We start from the raw sequence: 21,652 nt of genomic DNA on the forward strand, positions 1-21,652 counted from the left end.
GCTTGAATTTCGCGACAATCACGTGGCTTTCCCAGTACAGTAGTTCAAAAACGTGAATCTCATCAAGTAGCCTATGTTGTGTGCATGAATTTTCTAAATCGTTAGTGTCATTGAAGGCTCTAAATGCGGGAAATAGAACAATTTTCTACTGTAATTTTGGGTTGCCCTTAGCAACGGGTTTTGTGCTATTTTCAAGGCTCTTTGCCTACAGCAGCGATAGGTGTGAGTTTCATTGGCTTCGCTGACTGCGATTGGTTTTGTTTGGCTACTGTAGAATGAGTTTCAGATTTTTTCCCAACCCGATGGTTAACACTGTTGCATTAGTACTTTGGAAAATCGTAGCTATAGTCACAATATTTCTTGCGTTCTGAACTTATTTTGTTTACTTTTGACGGTTAAGCTTCACAGAAAAAAACAACAGTTGTTTTATACGAAAATTTGGAAAAAAAAATTTGGATAAAATTGTAAGGTACAAAACCAATACAAAACAGTACAGTTTTCTGTTACATAATATCAAATTGTGCTTGATTTGTATTTACACACAAGAATAATGTTGCTTACGCATTCGATTACAATACGTTGTATTGTATCTAATGAAGACATTGTATTGTACACTAATGGTTTATTCCATTCACTGAATGGTACGTTTTTACCCGGGTAGGCCCATCTACTTTTTCAAAAACGTTTTGACATTTCTTATTCTATGTCAGTATCTTGAATGGCATTCAAAGGGATTCGATTATCTGGTGTGTCGATTCTGTGTTTTTGGACTATTTCCATGTTTCGAATAATAATTATTGATGTTTGCATTTGAGATGCAAATGTTGAGTAAACGTCCTCGAAATGCGGTAATACAAAATAATCAAAGGACACCTAGCAATGATTACATAAATCACCGCCGCCCTAGCAAGAAAAATCTATCTTTGACATCGCATTTTTTGTGAAAAATGTTACCGCGTTTGATGTTCCCGCATTTGATATTTGCATTTCAAACGCACACAGCAAAACTAAGCACAATCTTCAATAAGCCATTTTACGAGACGTTCGAATGACGTTTTCTGGCGGGCCGCTCATTGTTGTTGTTCAAAAAACTAGCCTGATATCTGAATGGCGCTGGTCACATTTTTGTTGGCGATGACGTCCGCGTCTCTTTCAGCGCATGGTTCTACTCGGTTTACATGTATTATATTACCTGTAAATGAAAAATATCTTCTCTGCCTGCTGATTTCAATTTTACATGCGAAAATTAAAAACTTTGTTACACTGCCACCAGCGCCATTGTTGAATAAGCTCCTTCCAAATGTAGCGCTAGAAGAAACGTAAATAAATCGGCCCACCAGAAACTTTCAAAGCTGGTAAACAAACGGAAACCATATGATTCGAAACGTCTCATAAAATGGCTTATATGCCATGTCTGATTAAAACTGAACAACGGTGCAAGCTGATTACACAGCATCATTTAAAAGCGTGTGATGTCATGAATTAAGCGTCAGTGAGGTGTAGGATTTTTGAGAAGATGTGTCCTTTACTGATTGCCACATTATACTTCATACTTCAGTACACTGCACCTGCAAATTCAAGCGAAGTGGGGTTAGTGTTACTTCATTATAAACTTAATTAGTTTCTTAACACATATTCCTTCTAGCCACTACATCATATTGGTACCTACTGTAATCCATGACCACTCCAAGGTGTCGATCGGCCTGTCTACTGTAGGTTATGAGGAGAACAAGCAATTTCAAGTGATACTGAAAAAGGAGCAGTATGATGATAAAGAAGGAGAAGTTGTAAATGAGAAACATCGTCAAAGTAGTGATACGCGACTAGTTCAATTTACGGTCCGGTGATGGAATCCCTTTTTGTCTTAACTGTCGCATAATTAATCCTTCTTTTAGGTTTCATCACTTGATAATGAACCTTATCAGTTTTTAATACACGATCCCGATGGAAGTGTTCAGACAACTCATGTGGAAGTCTCAAAACGACCAGTTTTTATTTTTATACAGACCGATAAACCTCTGTACAAGCCAGGAGACACGGTCAAATTCCGTGTGCTAGTTCTTAATCATTTGACGCGACCCATCGACTCTTTGAAAGTTATCAATGTTCAGCTCAAGGATAGCAACAGCGATCTAATAAGACAATGGCATTATGCACGACTCCAAAAGGGAGTATTTCAATCGCAGATAGATCTCGCAAATTTCGTACCTCTCGGTAACTGGACGCTCAAAGTTTCGGCACTAAATGGTATTGAAGAAACGAAAACGTTTAACGTAGCTGAATATGTTCTTCCACTACACGAAATACATATTACTGCCTCGAAACAAGTCCAAATGAATGACGAAATACTGAAGCTGATTATAGATGCAAAATATACATTTGGCAAACCAATCATAGGTTATGTGACTTTAGCTTTCAACGAACTTAATTACCCTGACATGTATGAGATTAATGGACGAGCTGTGATTAGCATTCCCTTGAGTGATATAGTTGACACGGATGTTGGCGATGATGTGTACCACCTTAATGTCCAGGTCAAAATTGAAGAAGATGAATCCGAACAAATCTACGAAGCAAGTGAAACAATTCCAATCCACAAAAGATCTTATAAAATAACGCTACGGAAATCTTCAGAATATCTGCTAGAAGAAGAATCAATATGGTGTTGGCTAACGATAACTAATCCTGATGGTATGCCTCTAACGAATCGGAACGTGATGACAGTGAAGGTCACTGAGATGTTAGGATCCCGGTCCAACAAGCATTACAGTTTTCAAAAGGAACCAGATGATGAGGGTGTTGTAAGCCTGAAAATAGATTCGTCAAATACGACCGATCGACTCGAGTTGGAAGTCACGTATGAAGGGGAAACTACTAAATTTGAAATTCTACACGGATCAGATAATAATAACACGCGCAACGATTTTATCAAAGCTTCCCTGCTTGTTCAGAAACCCATGTTGAAACATCCAGTTGAAGTTTTAGTGCAAAGTTCGTTTCGTATGAATCTAGTTATATACTACGTGATATCACAAGGAGAAATATTGGCCAGTGGGAGGATTTCCGTGAACTTTAAACGAACTGCAACTTTTAGTTATTTAGCTACCTTCCCCATGGTACCGGAAGCCAGTCTAGTCGTTTTTACTATAAACGATGCAATGTTGTGGAAAGACATTGTTAGATTCAAAGTGCATGAATTGGACAATTTCGTAAGCTTGATAAAACTGGTACATCTTGTTACGCAAATAACTAAAATCATATCTCATTTTCCAAGGTTGACATAGAAATATCCAGCAACAGCGCAGAGCCACGTGCCCAAATTTTTTTGGAGGTAAAATCGAATCCAGGGTCAACGATAGGTCTGCTGGCAGTCGACAGAAGTTTGCTCCAACTCGGTACTGGGAATGACATCACTCAACAGATTGTGCTTGAAAAGCTCGGTAAACCAAAGATTGATGAAGATGTTGAACTGGAGGTACGTAGTAGAGACGGCTGGGTTAGAAAATGGAAAAGCTACAAAGCTATCGAATGCGGGTCGGCTCGAAAAAATAGGGTTTTATTCGGGTTTGGTTAGTATTGTGAACTTACTTATTCATCAGAAAAGGTACAGAGAAGGTGTTCCAGTATACACCACCCAAATGAAACATATTTTCTACACATCGATAAATCCAAGTACCGTAAAACGGGGTAACTTTGATAATGCGGATAACTTTGATAGTGCGAGACACACAACATACTAAACGAAATACCAAAGTTTCTGTTAATCAGTTAAGCAAAACGAATGCAAAAGGAAAGAGTATTAGTATGACACTTCATTTCAAAGCTATTTTCGTTGGAATCAAATACATTTGCGGATTTTTAAGCAAATATTAAAAATTTGTAAGATTTTAGCATTTTTGAAACGTTTACAAACAATCTGTTCTACGATCATTATTTGATGAAGTCATAATGCGTTCGTCATTTATTCTTGACAGCCTAGTTATAGTAGAACATGAATTGGGTCTGAAATCTCTTAGCGAAAACCATTTTTACAAACTGGGGCCATTTTTGTAATCTAAGTCAGAAATTTCCATATAGCGTTAAACACCTAGAGGTATGCAACGCCCTATATATGTTCCGAAATTGATTCAATTTTGTTCGATTTGTATTCCATTATCAAAGTTACCCCAAAACAGAAAACCAACTTTCGATTATATGAAAAATTATATATCCATTCGGAATAAATCTTTTGGCAATCTATCAACTGTAATCGATAGTTAGGATGCCAGTACTTGTTTTAACAATATATATTATAATTATTTGAAACAGCATGCATAAATATTCAAGTTTCCTTCGAAAAAAACTATCAAAGTTACCCCGTTTTACGGTACCATTAAACGGGGTAGCTTTGATAGTTTTATAGAACAAAACTTGAATATTTATGTATGCTGTTTCAAATAATTACAATTTATATTTTTAAAACAAGTACAGGCATCCTAGCTATCGATTGCAGTTGATAGATTGCCGAAATATTTATTTTTAATGTATATATAATTTTACATATAATCGTAAATCGGTTTTCTGTTTTGGGGTTACTTTGATAATGGAGTATAAATCGAACAAAATTGAGTGAATTGCGTAACATTTATGAGGCATCTAGGCATCTAACGTTATATGGAAATTTCTGGCTTAGTATACAAAAATGGTCCCAGTTTGTGATAGTGATTGTAGAAAATTGTTCGTTAACGCTTCGAAATTGCTAGAGCTGCATCAATTTTTAATATTCGTATATTAAGTCTCAAATGTTCTCGATTCAAGTGAAAATAGCTTTGACATGAAGTTTCATGCTAATATTTTTTTTCTTTTGTTTTCGATTTGCTTCACTGATTGACAGATATTCATCCTCATTCTTGTTTACGGCGGATCCAACTTTCGATCAAATCCTAATCGTTCGAATCCAAGGCCCACTTGATTTTGCTGGCGAAAACGAGAATGCAAAACGGTTTTCGATAGAAAGAGCATTTGAAAGTAAACAATAATAGGGGTGATTATCTTATTTCGTTTAGTATGTGATGGGTCCCGCACTATCAAAGCTACCCGCATTATCAAAGATACCCCGTTTCACGGTACGTTTGATTACTATCTCTTTACAGAGCCACAACCCAACTTTGACTTCTTTTGATTCAATTCGGCTCTTCTGTGGGATAACCCAAATTTAGGTTAACTGACACATATCATTAGTTTTTTTGTTTGACAACAAGAAAAAAAACGACTCAATGCAAAACAAAATAACCTAACGTTAGCTTTCGATGTTAAAACTAAAGAAACTATAAGCAAAGAAGCGAAATGTTCCAATTGGAATTCCAAGTTTACTGTCAATGTCGTCAATGCCATTCCAATCGAGCAGAAGCAAGGATGGAAAAAATCACCTCTAGCGACTAACAACATAGTTTTTGAATGGTCGAAGAGGGCCTTTGCTTTTGCAGAAGCATGATTTGAACAGCTCATCACGCGCGCATAGTAAGGATAAATGGAGCATCCAATGAACTGTTTGTCGCGGGACAAACCGTTTGTCGGATGTTGTAACAAGCCGCGATTAACATGAATCAGAACGCGTTCATGGCATAATTTTTCACCCAAACCATACCCGATTGACATTTGAATCTTAAATGACATACCACAAGGCATATCGCGGAATAAAAACGTAAAAATCCCTCAAAAGTTATGACTTTGGTTTGCGAACAATTGATCGTTAGCACACATGCCGAGCGATTCATTTTTCGCGGAGCGGAGTTTGTTGTTAGGACTTGACGACTAATGATTAATCGTTGTTGCTATGATCGCACGATAAAGAACAACCGCGATGCATCATTTATTTTGTCATGATCACTAGATTTCCATCCTTGAGCAGGAGACTTGTCAAACATTTTTTCACACAAGCTGAAAATGGCTCACACAAAAATGTTACCGCCCACGAAAATTTTGCTTCTTATGAAGTAGCATATTTTCTGAATACACGAGTGTCGGTTGCAATTTGCATGCTCTACTCATTACATTGGTTTTCCACACATTCAGTCAATTTTTCATTCGTAACCCAAACCTGTGTAAATTCAACACATGAAACACTTTTAGCGTGGGATTCAACATTGGCAGTGCTGCGTAATAGATTTAGCATAGTTGCTAGCTGATTTATTTTGAATATGATCAGATTTCGTCTCTTTGTATTTTAGACTCTTTTGTTAAAACAACTCTCGCATAACTTATGATCTCGCCCTAAAAGTCATTGGTAACCATGTGTGTAGCTCGTTATTTCTGAGTATTTGAATGGATTTACACGTTATTTAACAACTCTACCTACCAGTGGTGTTGGTTTGGATGCTTATTCATTCATTTACTCAGAAACAACGAGCTACACAGGTGGTTACCAATGGCGATTTCTCAGATTATGCGAGAACTTAAAGTTAGGTTAACTCGAAAGAACTCAAATTTGGCTTCTTACATTGAACTTCGACGCTAGGTCGGTGCGTCTCTCTCTATTTTTGACAACATTGTTGTTTGTTGTACCGATTGAGCCCCAAATAAATGAACTAGTGAAAACAAACATTGTTGTTGCGAGAGAGGCAAAACCAGAGATTATGATTATACTAGAGAAACGAGGAGAGGATTTTGAATTTGTTTATAAACAACATTTGCAATGACTATCAATAATCTAGGTCATTCAAACAATATTTTAGTGTGCGTCCTGTCAGTCAAGCTTATCAATTACGTCACACGCAGCGGACTGAACTATCGAATTTCATACATTGTGCCTTATGAAAGTCGATAGGCGCGGGATGTACGCACGAGCCTATCGATTGCAAGGTCCTTGGTCCAATTCCAGGTTGCCGCGAAAACTATTTTTGTTTTCAAATTTCGGTTTCATAAGGCCAATTTATGATTTTCAAACCGATTCCTTGAGACGAATTTTCATGAGGGGTTCATATGTTTATCGATAGTCCATTTGCCTGAGTGTACGCATCGCTTTTCACTAACACAAAACCATCGTCTTTTTTGCGTAACATCTGTTCTGAGTCTCGTTGAATTTGCTCGATTGGAACCACGTTTGACGGTTCAATCGGAACCTTTGGTTTCAGAATTCGCGCTTCTCTATATCAGAATGATTTGTGCAAATAACTGTTTGAACAATATTCGGTATAATGTAACGGAAAACTACGTAATTTTACTTGCTTCAACGTGTCGGGCACATAAGAAGTAAATTTCAACGACTTTTCTGAGCGTGCAAAAAATAATAGATAAAACATTTTTCTCAAAATGATTAATCCTTTGCACCTATTTTCGTCAATATGTTCCTAATTTCGCCACACTTTATAAAAAATCAACGTAGGGAGCCGGAACCTATTCTTGGCACTTTTGTCACTTCGGCAGTGAGGTTTTTTGAAAGCTACTAAGCTCATATTTGGCCACAGCATGCGTCGCATTGAAGCGTTTCTTGTTGCAAAGTTTCAGACAAATCGGCCGAGAAATACAATAGAAGTAATAATTATTTATAATTATTATTTCTATTATTTATAATTATTATTTCTATTAGAAATACCCCCATGCCAAAGTGGACCATGGAAGTACCCAAGTAGCGCTGCACTCTAGGTCTCGAATTCAGGAGCCGAAATATTTTTGTTTTCTGGTTCAAGTGGTCCATTTTTCGGCACCCCAATTTTCAATACAAAAACAAAGTTTCTGACTTGCTTTTATGTTTTTCTTGCTGAACATGGAAGATTTGGTTTAACGTACACGGAGAAATCAGATTACCCAAAAAATAAGTTCTTTAAACTCACATTTGGATAAACTGCATTTATCTTTTACCCACGGTTGGGTTGTTTTGTTATTTTTTTTTTTTTGGTTGAATTCGTGTTTATTTCAATATTTCATTTGAGGGGTACAATTGTTTTTACAGGTTATATGGTCGGCCAAGGGCTATTCAATCTTGGCAAGAGTATTTCAATTTTGATTTTGGTTGATAATTAATTTGATTATTCTAGTTTAAAGAGCCATTTAGAGCTCCGGTAATTAGGGTTGTTTTGCCAAGAGAATTTGTTTATATATGTACAGGAATCGAATGTGATGGAGGTTATGTTTTTGGGTTTTCGGCTTTCAGTCTCTAAGGATCATAAACGGATTTCCGTTCTACACCTGACGTTTCGGTCACATTTATTGTGCCTTTTTCGAAGGATAGACAACGATCACTCCGTTCACTCGTTTCATGTATGTCTTAAACATAATTGTACGTCGGACCACAAGTGTTTCGAGTTCCCTTCTTCTACGCTCGTTTTAAATCTACCGGTTGAATATTGGTGTATCTCCTACGATAATTCACTACTATTTGGAGCAAACCACTACACAGTTTGGAGCAAACCAACTTGCTGTCCAGTGCATTGAAAAGGCAAATAGGCAGCTATGAAAGTATAGGGTAAGTATTCCCTTAGTTGTGGGTGTTCCTATAGTTGCGGTAGTGCCGTTTTCACTGATTTTATTACATTACCCACCGAACCGACACTGCCAATCAACGTATTGGCTTGTTGATACACGGAATAGTTGAAAAGAGCGTTAAAATTGCTTTAAAATTAATGGAATATCAGAAACATTGCAAAAACTTTTCTTACTTGTACCAACAGTTGCGGTAAAGTGTTCCTATAGTGGAGGATCCCATAAGAAAACAACAGATACCGCAACTATAGGAACACAAATTAAAAATACACCGCAACTAAAGGAACAGTGTATTATTTTTCACTGAAATGCCGTGGGTTATTGCGATGAAATTATTTTTCCCATTAAGCCAATGGTCGTTACTTCCCGTTAAAACATTAACATGTACATTAATTGCGCTTCTTGAATTTAGGTAATTAAATGAAGTTCAATTGTGCCTAGTACCTCCACTATTGGTACATCTACCCTGTTTGACAAGCTGTGTTTCGAAAACTTTGGTTTCAAATGACGAACAAAGTTGATGCATGCCCATGAATAACACTCCGGAACACAAAAATGCCGCTTTTTACTTAAGTAAGGGTTGCTGAATCCATTGCCGTTTTCACGTCTAGTTTTTGAAATATTGGCTATTTAAAATGCAAAATTTGGCTATTCCAATTAATTTGCATTCAAGTTTGCCTACTTATATGGCAATTTGTTTACCGAATTTGCCACATAATTCAAACTTCATGTGTATAACAATACTTATCAACAAAGTTCATAATACTCTCGATGCTCAAAAGTTATAATTTGATGGTTAAGAAAAGTATTGTATTTTGCCATATAAGAGAAACGAAGAATTTTATATGGAAGCATGTTGAAAAAATCGATTTATTCCAAATTTAATCGTGTGATTTCAACCAAATTATATCTGATGATCTTATTTATATACTCTCTACACTGTTCAAAGAACAAGCATTCCAATTTAAAATATAAAAAAATGGATTGAATAGAGAAACGTATTTCGATAACAATGTTATTGGTAAATTGGAACATTGCATCAATCATTTGATTCAATTCAACCTTATTGATCAATTGATTCAACCTTAGCGTGAGAATAACCTCCGCAAACCATGCATTTAGCATCCACGCAGCAATGTTTCGTACCATAACCCCACTTTTGGCACCGACGGCACTGGGTGGGGTTCTGCAAATTTCCGCCAGGTTTCAAGAAATATTCTAATGTCACAATTTCATTGCTAAAACATTATAATGCCCGTGTTACTGTTGTGCAATTACAATTACCAGTGTGACAAAACAACTTGGTGTTTTATAATTTTCTAGAACAACCTAACAGATATCAGTAATTTGATCGAAAGTGTTTATCATTTGATGACTCTCCACGGTATATACTCAAAATCGACGGAAATTTCGAATGTGACAAATATGCATTTATGAGCAGTGTAGCCAACGGGCCACTTTTAGAAACTATATATGTGTACGAGTATACTGACAAAAAATCCTTCAAATGCGTTAAGTACTCACTGAGCGGTAAGCTTTATTAAGGCGAAAAACCACTTAAATAAGGATAAATAATCATAATAATAGTAGCAGAACTGGCACTTCAAAAAGGGTGTAGGCTATCGCCTTCTAGTTTACGCTGTTGAACGCATTCTCCACATCCAGAGTGACAATCGCGCAGTAATGGATGCCGCCTCTTTTATGCTCACCTCAGCTGTTTGAACGACAGGCTGGATACCCGCGCAAAGTTTGAGATCATATTGAAAACTAATTTTGATGTTGTGATGTTCTCTTCTTTACTGGGACAGAGCCGGCTTCTCAGCTTAGTGTTCTTATGAGCACTTCCACAGTTATTAACTGAGAGCTTTCTTTGCCAAAGTTGCAATTTTCGCATTTGTATATCGTGTGACAGGTACGATGATACTTCATACCCAGGGAAGCCAAGGAAATTTCCATTACGAAAAGATCCTGGACCGACCGGGAATTGAACCCAGACTCCTTCAGCATGGCTTTGCTTTGTAACCGCGGACTTTAACCACTCGGCTAAGGAAGACCCCATGATGTCATGGATTTTGATAACTCAAAACTTAAAACTTGGTCGTTTTAACGGTTAAAATATCAAAACTGAGAGCAGAAAAATGTTCCCATGAAATCAAATTGAAAACTGTTTTTGATATCAGTTACAGCAAATTGAAAACGGTTTCTGCTATCATGAAGAGCAAATTGAGAACTCATTGAGATGTACATATTTTCGATTGATATTGAAACGAGGCTGCTTCGTTTTTATATCCTCATAGTGTTTTCATGTATAAAACGAAACAACGAAAACAAAATATAATATCATATATATCAACAGAGGCGCGTCCACGTTCGAAACCATGGGTAGGACAAACGTTGGAAAATATTTTGAACACATTGAAGCTAAGAAAAATGTTGACCCTTTCGAATCCTAGACTGGAAATTTCAAGTTACCGTATTCAAAGGGCTCAAACGCAAAGGGGTGTAAGTGACATTTCAGTCGGTTTTGATTTGAGGAAATTCTTCTGTTTCCAAGCTTTCTAAAGATATTTTGTTAGAAAACTGGCTTGTTTTTATTTTTTGGCTCTCATACAATTTGTATGGAATGAAAAATTTCAGTTAAAGTTCGTAGTAGATTTTTTCAAAACTGAGTTTTTTTTTCCACTGACACCCCTTTGCTTCTAACCCCCTCATTTTCACGCCAGACTACGCAAGTGGCTTAAAATAGGAAATTAGAGACCTATTGCCTGAAAAAAGAGACTTTAAAAGATTCAGAAAGAGACTGTGAAGAGTCGTAACAGGAACCAAGAAAACAAAACGAAACCTATTAGAAGCCAGGAGTTCAGGCAGTTCCTTCTTGAAGAGTTTGATTCTTCATAGCATCAGAGCAGGCATTTCAAGATCCAAGATTTTTTTGGAATTACGTGATTTTCCCCAGGAATTTCATCTGCAATTTATTAAGATAAAATGTTTAGATGTTACTCCGAAAATTTCCTAAAGAATTTGACTAGGGAATTTTGTTTTGGATGCCTCAAGAATTCAACCTAGATTTACCCAAAGAAAACCACAGAAACAGAATTTCTTCAGAGACAATCAGAATTCCTCCTGAAATTCTTTGTGAATGTTTTCAAGAAAGTCCCAATTCCTCTAAGATTTTATCCAATGATTAATCAAATTTTCTAGGGATTTCATGTTTTATATGAACGAGAGTGAAAATAAGATTTCAACTAGATTTCTCCAAAGATACCTTCAGGAATTCCCTCAGAGATTTCTTCTAAGGTTTCTTCAGAAATTCATCCTGTCATACTTATATTTTCTCCAGGAAAATGCCAATGAATTATTTTGGAAGAATAAATCCGTGAAGAACTTCTAAAGAAAATTCTGAAGTTATCTCATATAAAACTAGTGGAAGTATTAAAGTCACTATTAATTATCAATGATCTCTGAAATAACGCCTGAACTCTTGAGTAAGTTGCAGAGGATTTTCTAGATAATTTGCTAAGATAAACTTAAAAACAAAATCAATCGAATCTCGGGATACCACTTTGCAGGATTTTCTAAAGGAATTCCTCGAAAAACATTGGAAACAATCTCTATAGAAGCTTGTGTAGGAATGATCGGAGGAATTATTGGGAAAATTGGTATGGTATTAGCTGGTGTGAAAACTTAAATAAACTTTCAAAAGTTGCATGAGAATTTTTGGGAAAATTTTTTTTAAATGTTTGGAAAAACTGCAGGAGTAATACTTGGATGAAATGCTGAAGAAATTTTTAAGTAAATAAATGTTTTTTTTTTTCGAAGAACCCTTAAGAAATTTTGGATTTTGGGATAAATTGTGGATGTATTCTTGAAGAAATCTACATGAACAGAAGAAATTCTTGCAGGCTTTCTTAAAAAAAAACCCACAGCGATTTTTTTTTCAAAAATTCGATCAGAGATAGAATTCATGAGGCTCTTCATAGTCTCTGAAATTTCTCTGAAGCATAGTTTAATTTATTTTACAATCTTTCTGCTGATCTTATTTTTTATTTTTTTTTTTGCTAAATCGTGGGTAGGACAATCCTTTGAGTGTCCTACCCAGGTGTTTTTGTGCGTAGTACATGTCCTACCTGTCCTACCCACTTCCCGCGCCACTGTATATCAATGACAAATTGATATCAAATTATGATTCAGCATCGAGTTGCTGAAAATAGAATATGTTTTCGACTTGCTTTCTTTTCGGTGTTGGACTTTGCCCGGGAAGATAAAGTTTTTTTTATATTTATACATTAACAATTCTCGCTGAAACCAGGCCGCCATCGGCACCCATCATTAGAATTCCAACTTTATGTTACTGATTGTTAGTACGCCAGCTAGCTAAACAGTTTACGAAAAAGACAATTTTTTGATAAATCTCAGGTATTTCTTCACGTGATACGTCTTATAATGGAACACTTAGCAAACTTAGTGGCATCGTGTGGAGGAAATATATATGTAGCTTACATCTGAGACAAAAGCTGAGCTCGTTTAGAATTCTGAGGTCATCATCAGAAAGTTGAAAATAAAAACTGAGTAAGATAGACTACAAAAACTAGGTGAGCAATGGTATTTATCCTATGAAATGAACGATTTTCTTAATCATGTTCTACGATTTTGACGTATATGATGGCAAGTGCACGAAATTCTAAACGAGCGGTGCGCTAATGGTGAAAAAACGGGTTTTCTATTTAAATTCAAGATGGCGGCCAAATTCAAAATGGTCGTCAAAATATTTTTTGTCTCAGATGAAAGCTATATCCTTCCTCTATACGATGCTACAAGTTTACTATGTGTTCCAAGGAAAATATGAGAGATATCACGTGAAGAAATACCGTAAATTCGGGTGAAATTGATCAGTAGGGTGAAATTGATCACTGTGTCACTCGATTTTATTTCTTACTAATGGAGTACAAATATCAATGTAACCTGCTGTGAATGAACGTTGTTTGTAGTAAGTATGTCCAAATTGTGTGTTGTGAAGTTTTTTGCGTTCAAAAATGTTCATTTCTATGAAAATAATGTAAAATTTCAAAATCATCTACGGTGCAGTATTGACGAACATCAATGATCTTCTGATTCTAGACAAGAATTTGGACATGGTATAATCATGAAAGCTTGTGAGGGTACTTAAGATATATTCCCAAACTAGATTGCATAACCAAAACTCGTACCAATTCGCTGATTTGGTTGAAATAAATGAATTTCTGTTAGATATCAGGAAATTCCTTAGGGAATTGCATACTTTTAGGCGCTTTCTGCGTTATTCTTGAAATTTAAATATTCATTTCACCCGAAATTACGGTACCTAAGATTTATCAAAAAAATGGGCTTTTTCGCAAACTGTTTAGCTAGCGTACAAGGAGTCAACCAATAAATTTATAATTATATAAAATGACAGCATTAACAAAAATTTCAAATGATAGCTTTTCGGAAACAATATATACTATCAAATACTTCAATGATAAATTAATATCATATCATGGAATCAACTTGATGCTGAAAACAAGATATGATTTCGACTTGCTTTCTTTTTGATGTTAGACATTGCTCGGGTAGCGACTAGAGTTGTAGAAAACATACTTAGCTTAGCTTAGACTGACTACACATATCAATGGTTGCTATTCCGTGATTGACCGAAGTCAGTGAAAATGCACAAAGAATCAACTAGAAGTTCGGCTGGGATTGGCCATAATCTTCTTCAATGTGCATAATTCAGTGTCTCTATTTATACAGGGTCAATAACGGCGCCGGCCACGTCCTTGCAGTCAGGTGGGTTTGGGGAAAGGAATGTTAGTGTGTAACCTTTGCTATTTGGAGACCGTGTTTGCCTCTGCATCTCCACAAAGGTTACTGGGAGGGATGTATGTAAATGGGAAGGATTGTTGGGTCACAGGATTCACTTTGATAAGCGATTAGACCATGATAAATAATGATTTGTGAGATATAAACATGCTTATTTGTAAAAATAATGTTTTCATTTGATATGAACAATTTCTATGTAGTGGAAAATTATACCGACACTTGAGGTGACGAACCATTCAAAGTTTGTTGAACAAATACCTAAATGTAACATTCCTACAGCTGTCAGGACGAAAGCATGTGTTATTATATTTTACTTATTTGAAAAGAAACAAAAAACTCGATTGGTTGGAACATCATAGAACACTCTTATTCTTATGCCGAAACTTACAGTGGCGAACCATCAAAAGTTTGTTGAATAAAGTGAACCTTTCGCAAGTCTATACTTGTAGTGTCGAACCATTCAAAGTTTTTTTTTTTAATTACAAAAATAAAAGTAAAAAGGGGTGTTCTGAAAATAAAAAAAAATGTGAAACATAAATAATTCATGAATCAGAGTTTGTGTCGACACTCACAGTGACGAACAATTCATAGTTTGTTGAAAATTCATATTTACGTCCCACAATTGTAACGATTAAATGTGCAGTCATACATATTTTATAGATTAGAAATAGTAGCATTACACGAGCTCACCAATTGATCCTTTATCCTTCACTGTGCAGCCACAATCCACTCTCAGCCTCACTCGTTTGCTCGGCTATATAAAAGCACTCAGAAAAAAATAGGCATGCGACCCGAAAAGGAAAAAAAAACTTGGCTTTCTTGACGCATTGCCCAGCAGCAAGCGTCAAGGTCAAAGGGTCAAAAAGAACTCTCGACTAGAGTTGTAGAAAACATACTGGTTAAATTCTCGAAAATCCATATGAGAATCACTGGATGAATTTCTGAACAAATATTAAAAGTGATAAATGAAGAAAATTTTGAACAATTTCTGAAATTGCTTGTGATGGAATTCCTGGAGAAATTATGAGCAAAATATAAGAGTAATACCTGCCGTAATATCACGAGAAAACTTCAATAAAATCTTGAAGCGCCCTTTGAAAAAAAAATCGTTCGGTCTCTCTCTGAACTACTTTTAAAATATTCCTTGTATGCTCTGTATTTTTTTCCTTAGTTTTCTGATTGGTCTGTTTTTTATTCGTCTTTCGTGATTGTCATATTTGTCTTTCATGTCTCTTTTTCAGAAATGTGGTCTCAAAATTTCCTGTTTTAGAACACTCAACCGCTACCAGTTCAGGTAGAAGGGTTAATGCTTGAATTTCGATTGAATCGTCTGTTTTTTTTTCAGCGTTTAGGTTTTACCGTATTGACAAATGCAAAAAGCCATTTCATGGCGAGCCCGCTGGGAAGCTCACCTCACCTGCTGACCCAACGGTTTGGTGATGATGAAGAGCTTCACTTAGGCCAAGATATGCAAGCAGACCATGGAACTCGTATTCTTCGAAAGAATTTTCCTGAGACCTGGCTTTGGACGGAAATGATAGAAGTGGAGTGAGTTCAAACATTGAATCTAAGAAAAGCGATCTGTTATTTAATGGTAACGTTTTCCGTGAAATTAGTGACAAGGGACACGTGGATATCACAGACATCATACCAGACACCATGACCAGTTGGTCAATCAGTGCCTTTGCAATCAACACGAATCATGGGCTGGGAGTAGTAAAAAATCCGGTTGCTTTAACTGTGCTTAAACCCTTCTTCGTCACCGTTAATCTACCGTATTCAATTGTAAAAACGGAACAAGCAGTCGTTGAAGTATTCGTACATAATTATTTGAACCAAGCTCAGCACGTCACGGTACGAGTACAGAACGCACAAAAAGATTTCATTCATTGTAAGTATGGAAGTTAGTTCAAATTTGTATAGGCACCTAATAATTAATATGTTTCTGCTTATAGCGGACCTGGAAGTTTCAAAAACAGTTTTCGCACCGAGTAACAGCGTTAAAACAGTGACATTTGCATTGAAACCTAAGCGATCTGGGAACCTTACAGTTACAATATTAGCCGATTGCTCCTTAGCGACAGATGCCATACAACGTAACCTCCGAGTGACGCCTGGTGGATTGCAATACTTTGAAAATTCTGCACGATTCATTGAAGTTCAGAACTCATCGATGTCGTTCGATCCTATCAAGTTGGTAATACCGAGAACTGCAACGTATGGATCGGTATCAATTACTTTCTCAGTCGAGGGATTTTTGCTAGGAGCAGCTCTGACTAATCTCGATCATATAATTCGATTGCCATCTGGCTGTGGTGAACAGAACATGCTCAATTTGGTGCCAAGTGTGATTGCTTTGGAATACATGGACAACACTGACACACTGACCTACGGTATCAAAGCCAAAGCCATCGATTATCTGCAGAAAGGCTACCAGAATCAACTCAAGTACAAGCTAAGAGATGGATCCTTTAGCGTCTTTGGTCAATCTGACGGTCGCGGAAGTGTATTTTTGACTGCACTAGTAGCGAAAGTATTCACATTCGCTAAAAGACATATAACAATCGACAATTATGTTATAGAGAAGGCCTTTAATTGGCTTCGGGAAAGGCAATTAAGTGATGGACGCTTCGTAGAATCTGGACGAATATACTACAAAGAGTTACAAAGTGGTGTGCAAGATGGCACAACATTGACGGCTTACACTTTAATAGCCTTTCTGGAACATAAATCACTTACTCAGAAATACTTGTCAGTTGTAAATAAAGGCACAGAATACATTGCCAAAACGTACAGATTTGATGGAAATCCATATAGTCTTGCTTTAATTGCATACGTACTCCAGCTTGCAGGTCATCCAAGAAAACATTATTTTTTCGATAAGCTTGTAGAGCTCTCAAAGATTAATGAGGATAGAACTATGCGTTGGTGGGGAAGTGGGTCCACCAGTATCGAGACCACGGCTTATGTCCTGCTGACCTACATGAGTAGAGGATCGTACATTGATGCTAAATCGATCATGAGATGGATGGTGTCACAAAGATATGACAAAGGAGGGTACAGTAACACTCAGAATACGTTTGTAGGTCTCCAAGCACTGGGAAAATACTCGCGTGTCATGTCTTTGTCGAATCAAAATTACGATGTCTTCGTAAATTACGATAGCGAACGCCAACGGCTGCACATGAATTCTACGACTTCTCTAGTTGGACATAAATTTAATATACCGTCAGATGTACGACAAGTCAAAGTAGACGTTGAAGGCACCGGTGCTGGAGTATTTCAGATAGCACACAAATATAACAATATTGCTCATGACAGTGTGCCACGATTTAAAATAGAAAAAACATTGTTCAAAATCCGTTCTGACGGTGTTGCCAATATGACAATTCAGGCCATTTACCGACCGAAAAAAGATTTTGAAGAAACTAACATGGTCATGATCGAAGTTATGTTTCCAAACGGTTACGTTGTAACAAATAGCCAACTGAAGCAACTCGAAAAAAACAACCAAATTCGAGTGAGTGATGCTCCGTCATACAACCAACAATAAGCAAACTGTTTAATTATCTTTTCTAAAATCCACAGCGGTCAGAAACTGCAGATGGGGACACCAGGTTGATTCTATATTTGGATCCGATGCGGCCAAACAATCCCGTCTATGTTGATGTGGAAGCATTTCGGAAATCAACTGTTCTAAACCAGGCTCCGGGATGGATCAAGGTTTACGACTATTATGATCCCAGTAAGTTGCCACCGCTCAAACCATGAACCTTTGAGTGTTATTCTAGTTGTTACAATTCCTCTTTATTTCGTTCCAGCACGGGAAGCCATCGAATATTTCGATCCCATTTCCAACTAAAATATTTCAAAGGCTTACCAGAAGCATTCAGTATAATTTTGAAACATGTAATGCATTTACGAAAGGTGTTAAGCATTGGCGTAGGAACAGGGAGGCCAGTTCGCCCCAGAATTTTGTATGATAATAAGTATAAAAGTTTAACACAAAAAAACACGATTCTTACGCGAAAAAATGTTCTGAATGAATTAACATTACTCTTATTATTGACAAAAAACAGTAGTTACGTTCTTCTATTATGCACAGCAGTAGTTGAATAATTTCACTTGCCATACATATTGGCCTAAGATGGACACACGAACCCGAGAAAAATGAAGGAATACTTTTGCGTAGGCAGAGCCGTAGCGTAGCCTCACGGCGCCCTTGGCGAACCTCCCTTTGGGCGCCCCCAAGTCAATTTCGTTTTCATAATGCAAGTGTGTAAGTGATTTTCGTAAAACTTCCCATGTAAAGTTGATTTAGAGTGGGTCGATGTATGTCGTATAAATGTTATAAATTATGTATGTATGTATGTCGATTTAATGTTATAAATTATAACATCAATATGGCTCATGAGGTGCTCTTCCTTTTTTTTAAATTAGTTTCAACTGTAATTATACAGTAATGCTATCTTTACTCATACCGATTACACGATTCAATTGCAGCTTCAGCAGCATAATTACTTGGGATAAATTTCAATAGCCATTGAAGACTCTTTTGAAACTATTATCGAAATCAACAAAATAAAATCATGTTGACACTTAAGTATTCACTTGTTCAGAGTACATTTAAATATTTTGTAATTATAAATAGAAGGTGTACACGATAGTCCTTCTTTAGAACTGTAGAAGATTATCTTAAAGATGCTCTGAAGTAAACACAAGAAAATTCATGAGGTGCATCTGCAGAAACAACTAAGAAATTCTTTTTCAAATCGTTGGACCATTTGTTTTAATTTATAAATGTCTTAAAAACAATGTTTATACATTGGTTTCAAAAATAATTGCAAAGGCTTTTAGAAACGTTATGATGAATTTGCATAACAACTCCTCCTCAAAACATTTTTTTAGTTGTTTTTCGAAGAGCCTCCCAATAAATGGAAGCAGATTCACCAAATCCTTTAAATAAAGTCAAAACAATTTTTTTTTGTTTCGACGAAATATTGTTAAGAACTTCAATTCCTAAATAGTAACATGTAAAAATTGGAAATTATTCTATTAATTGAAAAAAGGCGATAGAGACAATCGCAGAATTCGGTGCGATTTTTTAAACACTTTTCACTCAATAGCCTGTTCTTAGTGATGTTTTTGTAAGAAATTCACTAGAGTAAGACTGCAACAGTTCTAGAACACCCAACAGGTGAAAAGTGATCTAAAATATATTAGTGCTATATCCTCTCCACAAAATCAAAAATTTTCGAAAAAAAAAGAAATTAACAATTGTCAGTCGTGTCCATACTAGGAAAAAAAATTCTTTCAAGCTCGTGCTTGTTCTTCACTGACATGAAATTCTCTAAAAATGTTGTTCTGGTTTCTGTAAAAGTTAATATTTTTAAATATAAATATTTTGACGAGCTGTTCAGAAGTTTATAAAAGAAATCCTCCCAAAACCAAGGATGGAAATCTAGTGATCATGATAAAACAAATGATGCATCGCGGTTGTTCTTTGTCGTGCGATCCTAGCAACAACGATAAACCCTTAGTCGACAAGCCACCACAACAAACTCCGCTCCGCGAAAAATGAATCGCTCGGCATGTGAGCTGACGATAAATTGTTCGCGAATCAAAGTTATAATTCTGGAGGATTTTTCTGATTGCACTCCACGATTTGTCACCTAGCTTGTCGTTTTTAATTTGAAAGTCAATGATGCATGAAATGTGAGAAAATTTATCCTTGAATTTTAAATTGATTCGCATTAATCGCAACATGTTACAATATCCGACAAATCCTTTGTCCTACGACAAACAGTTCCTCGGATGCACGATATATCTATCTGATTTTTTTCCATCCTTGCCCAAAACTCACCTTGCATCATGTGAAAGGCCTGTTCAGGATTTTCCGTTGAAAACTATGTTCCTCGCTCTGAGAACCATGGGAAAGAATATGTGAATTTCATTCAGGATTTTTCGAGAATTCAGTCTGTGATTCAGTGAGATTAGGTTTGAAAAAATAGCTGTTAGGCAATAACTTTCGTTCACACTCGACAGAATTTTTGTTTAAGCTGTTTTTTTCAAAATGTCTTTATGATTCTCTTCAAGTTCATTTGAATATTCCCTTATCAATATGAACCTCTAATTAAATACAAGTTATAAAGACTATTGAAAGAACAAGAAAGATCACTATCATGCAATGTTTGAAAACGATTCAGAAACCAAATATTCCATTACACTAAGTTTTTTCTTAACACGGGGGATACGTGCCGTGCAAAAAAATTCAGGGCACAAAAAAAACGAGACTATTTCCGGAATTTGTGTAAAAATAAACCGTGTTTATTCTAGAATCCGTGTAAAAAGACCCGTGTTAATTCTGTAATCCGTGTGAATAAGAAAAAAGATGTTGTAATTCCGAAGTTCATGTAAATAAGAAAAAAAATCGGTGTTGATTCCGAATTCCGTGCAAAAAAAGTACCGTGTTAATTATGAAAGGCGTGTGAAAGAAGCCGTGTAAAAAGAAAATGTGCAAAAGAAAACCGTGTAAAAAACATTAGTGTATTACGTTAAGGAATTTACTTTGAAATTGTGACTTGAGAGGAGCTCTAATTGAATAAATCTCTAGCTCGTTTGACGCATTTTGGTGCCCCTCAAAGGCTGGCGCCCTTGCCAACCTAGCCAACCGCACGCTACGGCACTGTGCGTAGGTATAAATCTTGAGATACAAAGTAACAACATGCGCACGGTTGAAATTCAACTTGTTGTTTTAATAGGTCGCATTAATGAACTAAGTAAAAGCTTTCACCGCTTTGTTTTTACTTTACTCAAACACACCTGTCAAATAAATTTCCTGAGCATTCATTCAAGTTGGTATGATAAAAAATCCAAATTGGTATGAATAAAGCGGAAAAAGCTGAGTAGAAGCTCAGAAAATCCTGAATCACCTACTGACCATGCTCAGTTCAGAGTTTCAAGTGTGAAAATTTAATTAAAAATTGAAAAAAAGAACGGATTGTTGTAATTTTGGACCAGTCTGTTTTATGTTGACGATGTTTATCATCATTGCCTTGCGCCGACCCTGTGATTCGTATGTATGTTATGTATGACCGCCTCGACGAGCAAACGTAACTTTGTGCCTTCCGTGTTCTTTCCCGTATCGCGACCGAAAATTCCCCCGGTGGTTTTGTTCGGTTCCACTGTGTTGCCTGGTGGGTCTGCGTGATCAATTCCCACACGAATTACTTTCCAAGTGAGCGATCATTTTGGGTGTTATGAGATTTGTAACTGAACCCTTATTAGATGCTCCATAATTTCATCCATGTTCTTTTTAGTGGATAAAAGGTCCTCCAGAAATTTGTTCAGCTAC

The 21,652-nt window shown here is 36.4% G+C and overlaps 1 protein-coding gene across 1 annotated transcript; it reads left to right on the forward strand.

Moving 5' to 3' along the window:
- Positions 1-709: 709 nt before the first annotated feature.
- LOC5568826 (CD109 antigen) lies at positions 710-18,349 on the forward strand. Its single transcript, XM_021845650.1, has 10 exons — positions 710-848; positions 1,454-1,590; positions 1,646-1,838; positions 1,896-3,209; positions 3,275-3,475; positions 15,644-15,846; positions 15,915-16,189; positions 16,254-17,818; positions 17,887-18,043; positions 18,120-18,349. The coding sequence occupies exons 2-10, from the start codon at positions 1,517-1,519 to the stop codon at positions 18,158-18,160; spliced, it is 4,023 nt and encodes a 1,340-aa protein (XP_021701342.1). The 5' UTR covers positions 710-848; positions 1,454-1,516; the 3' UTR covers positions 18,161-18,349.
- The last annotated feature ends 3,303 nt before the right edge of the window (positions 18,350-21,652 follow it).

The sequence above is a fragment of the Aedes aegypti genome, chromosome 2 (genome assembly GCF_002204515.2).
Source record: "Aedes aegypti strain LVP_AGWG chromosome 2, AaegL5.0 Primary Assembly, whole genome shotgun sequence".
In the NCBI taxonomy this organism is placed as follows: Eukaryota; Metazoa; Arthropoda; class Insecta; order Diptera; family Culicidae; genus Aedes; species Aedes aegypti.

Coding starts and splice junctions, on each gene's coding strand:
- LOC5568826 (XM_021845650.1), top strand. CDS start 1,517: ATGTGTCCTTTACTGATTGCCACATTATACTTCATACTTCAGTACACT. Junction 16,190..16,253: donor ACAAAAAGATTTCATTCATT/GTAAGTATGGAA, acceptor TTCTGCTTATAG/CGGACCTGGAAGTTTCAAAA. Junction 17,819..17,886: donor AAAAAAACAACCAAATTCGA/GTGAGTGATGCT, acceptor TAAAATCCACAG/CGGTCAGAAACTGCAGATGG.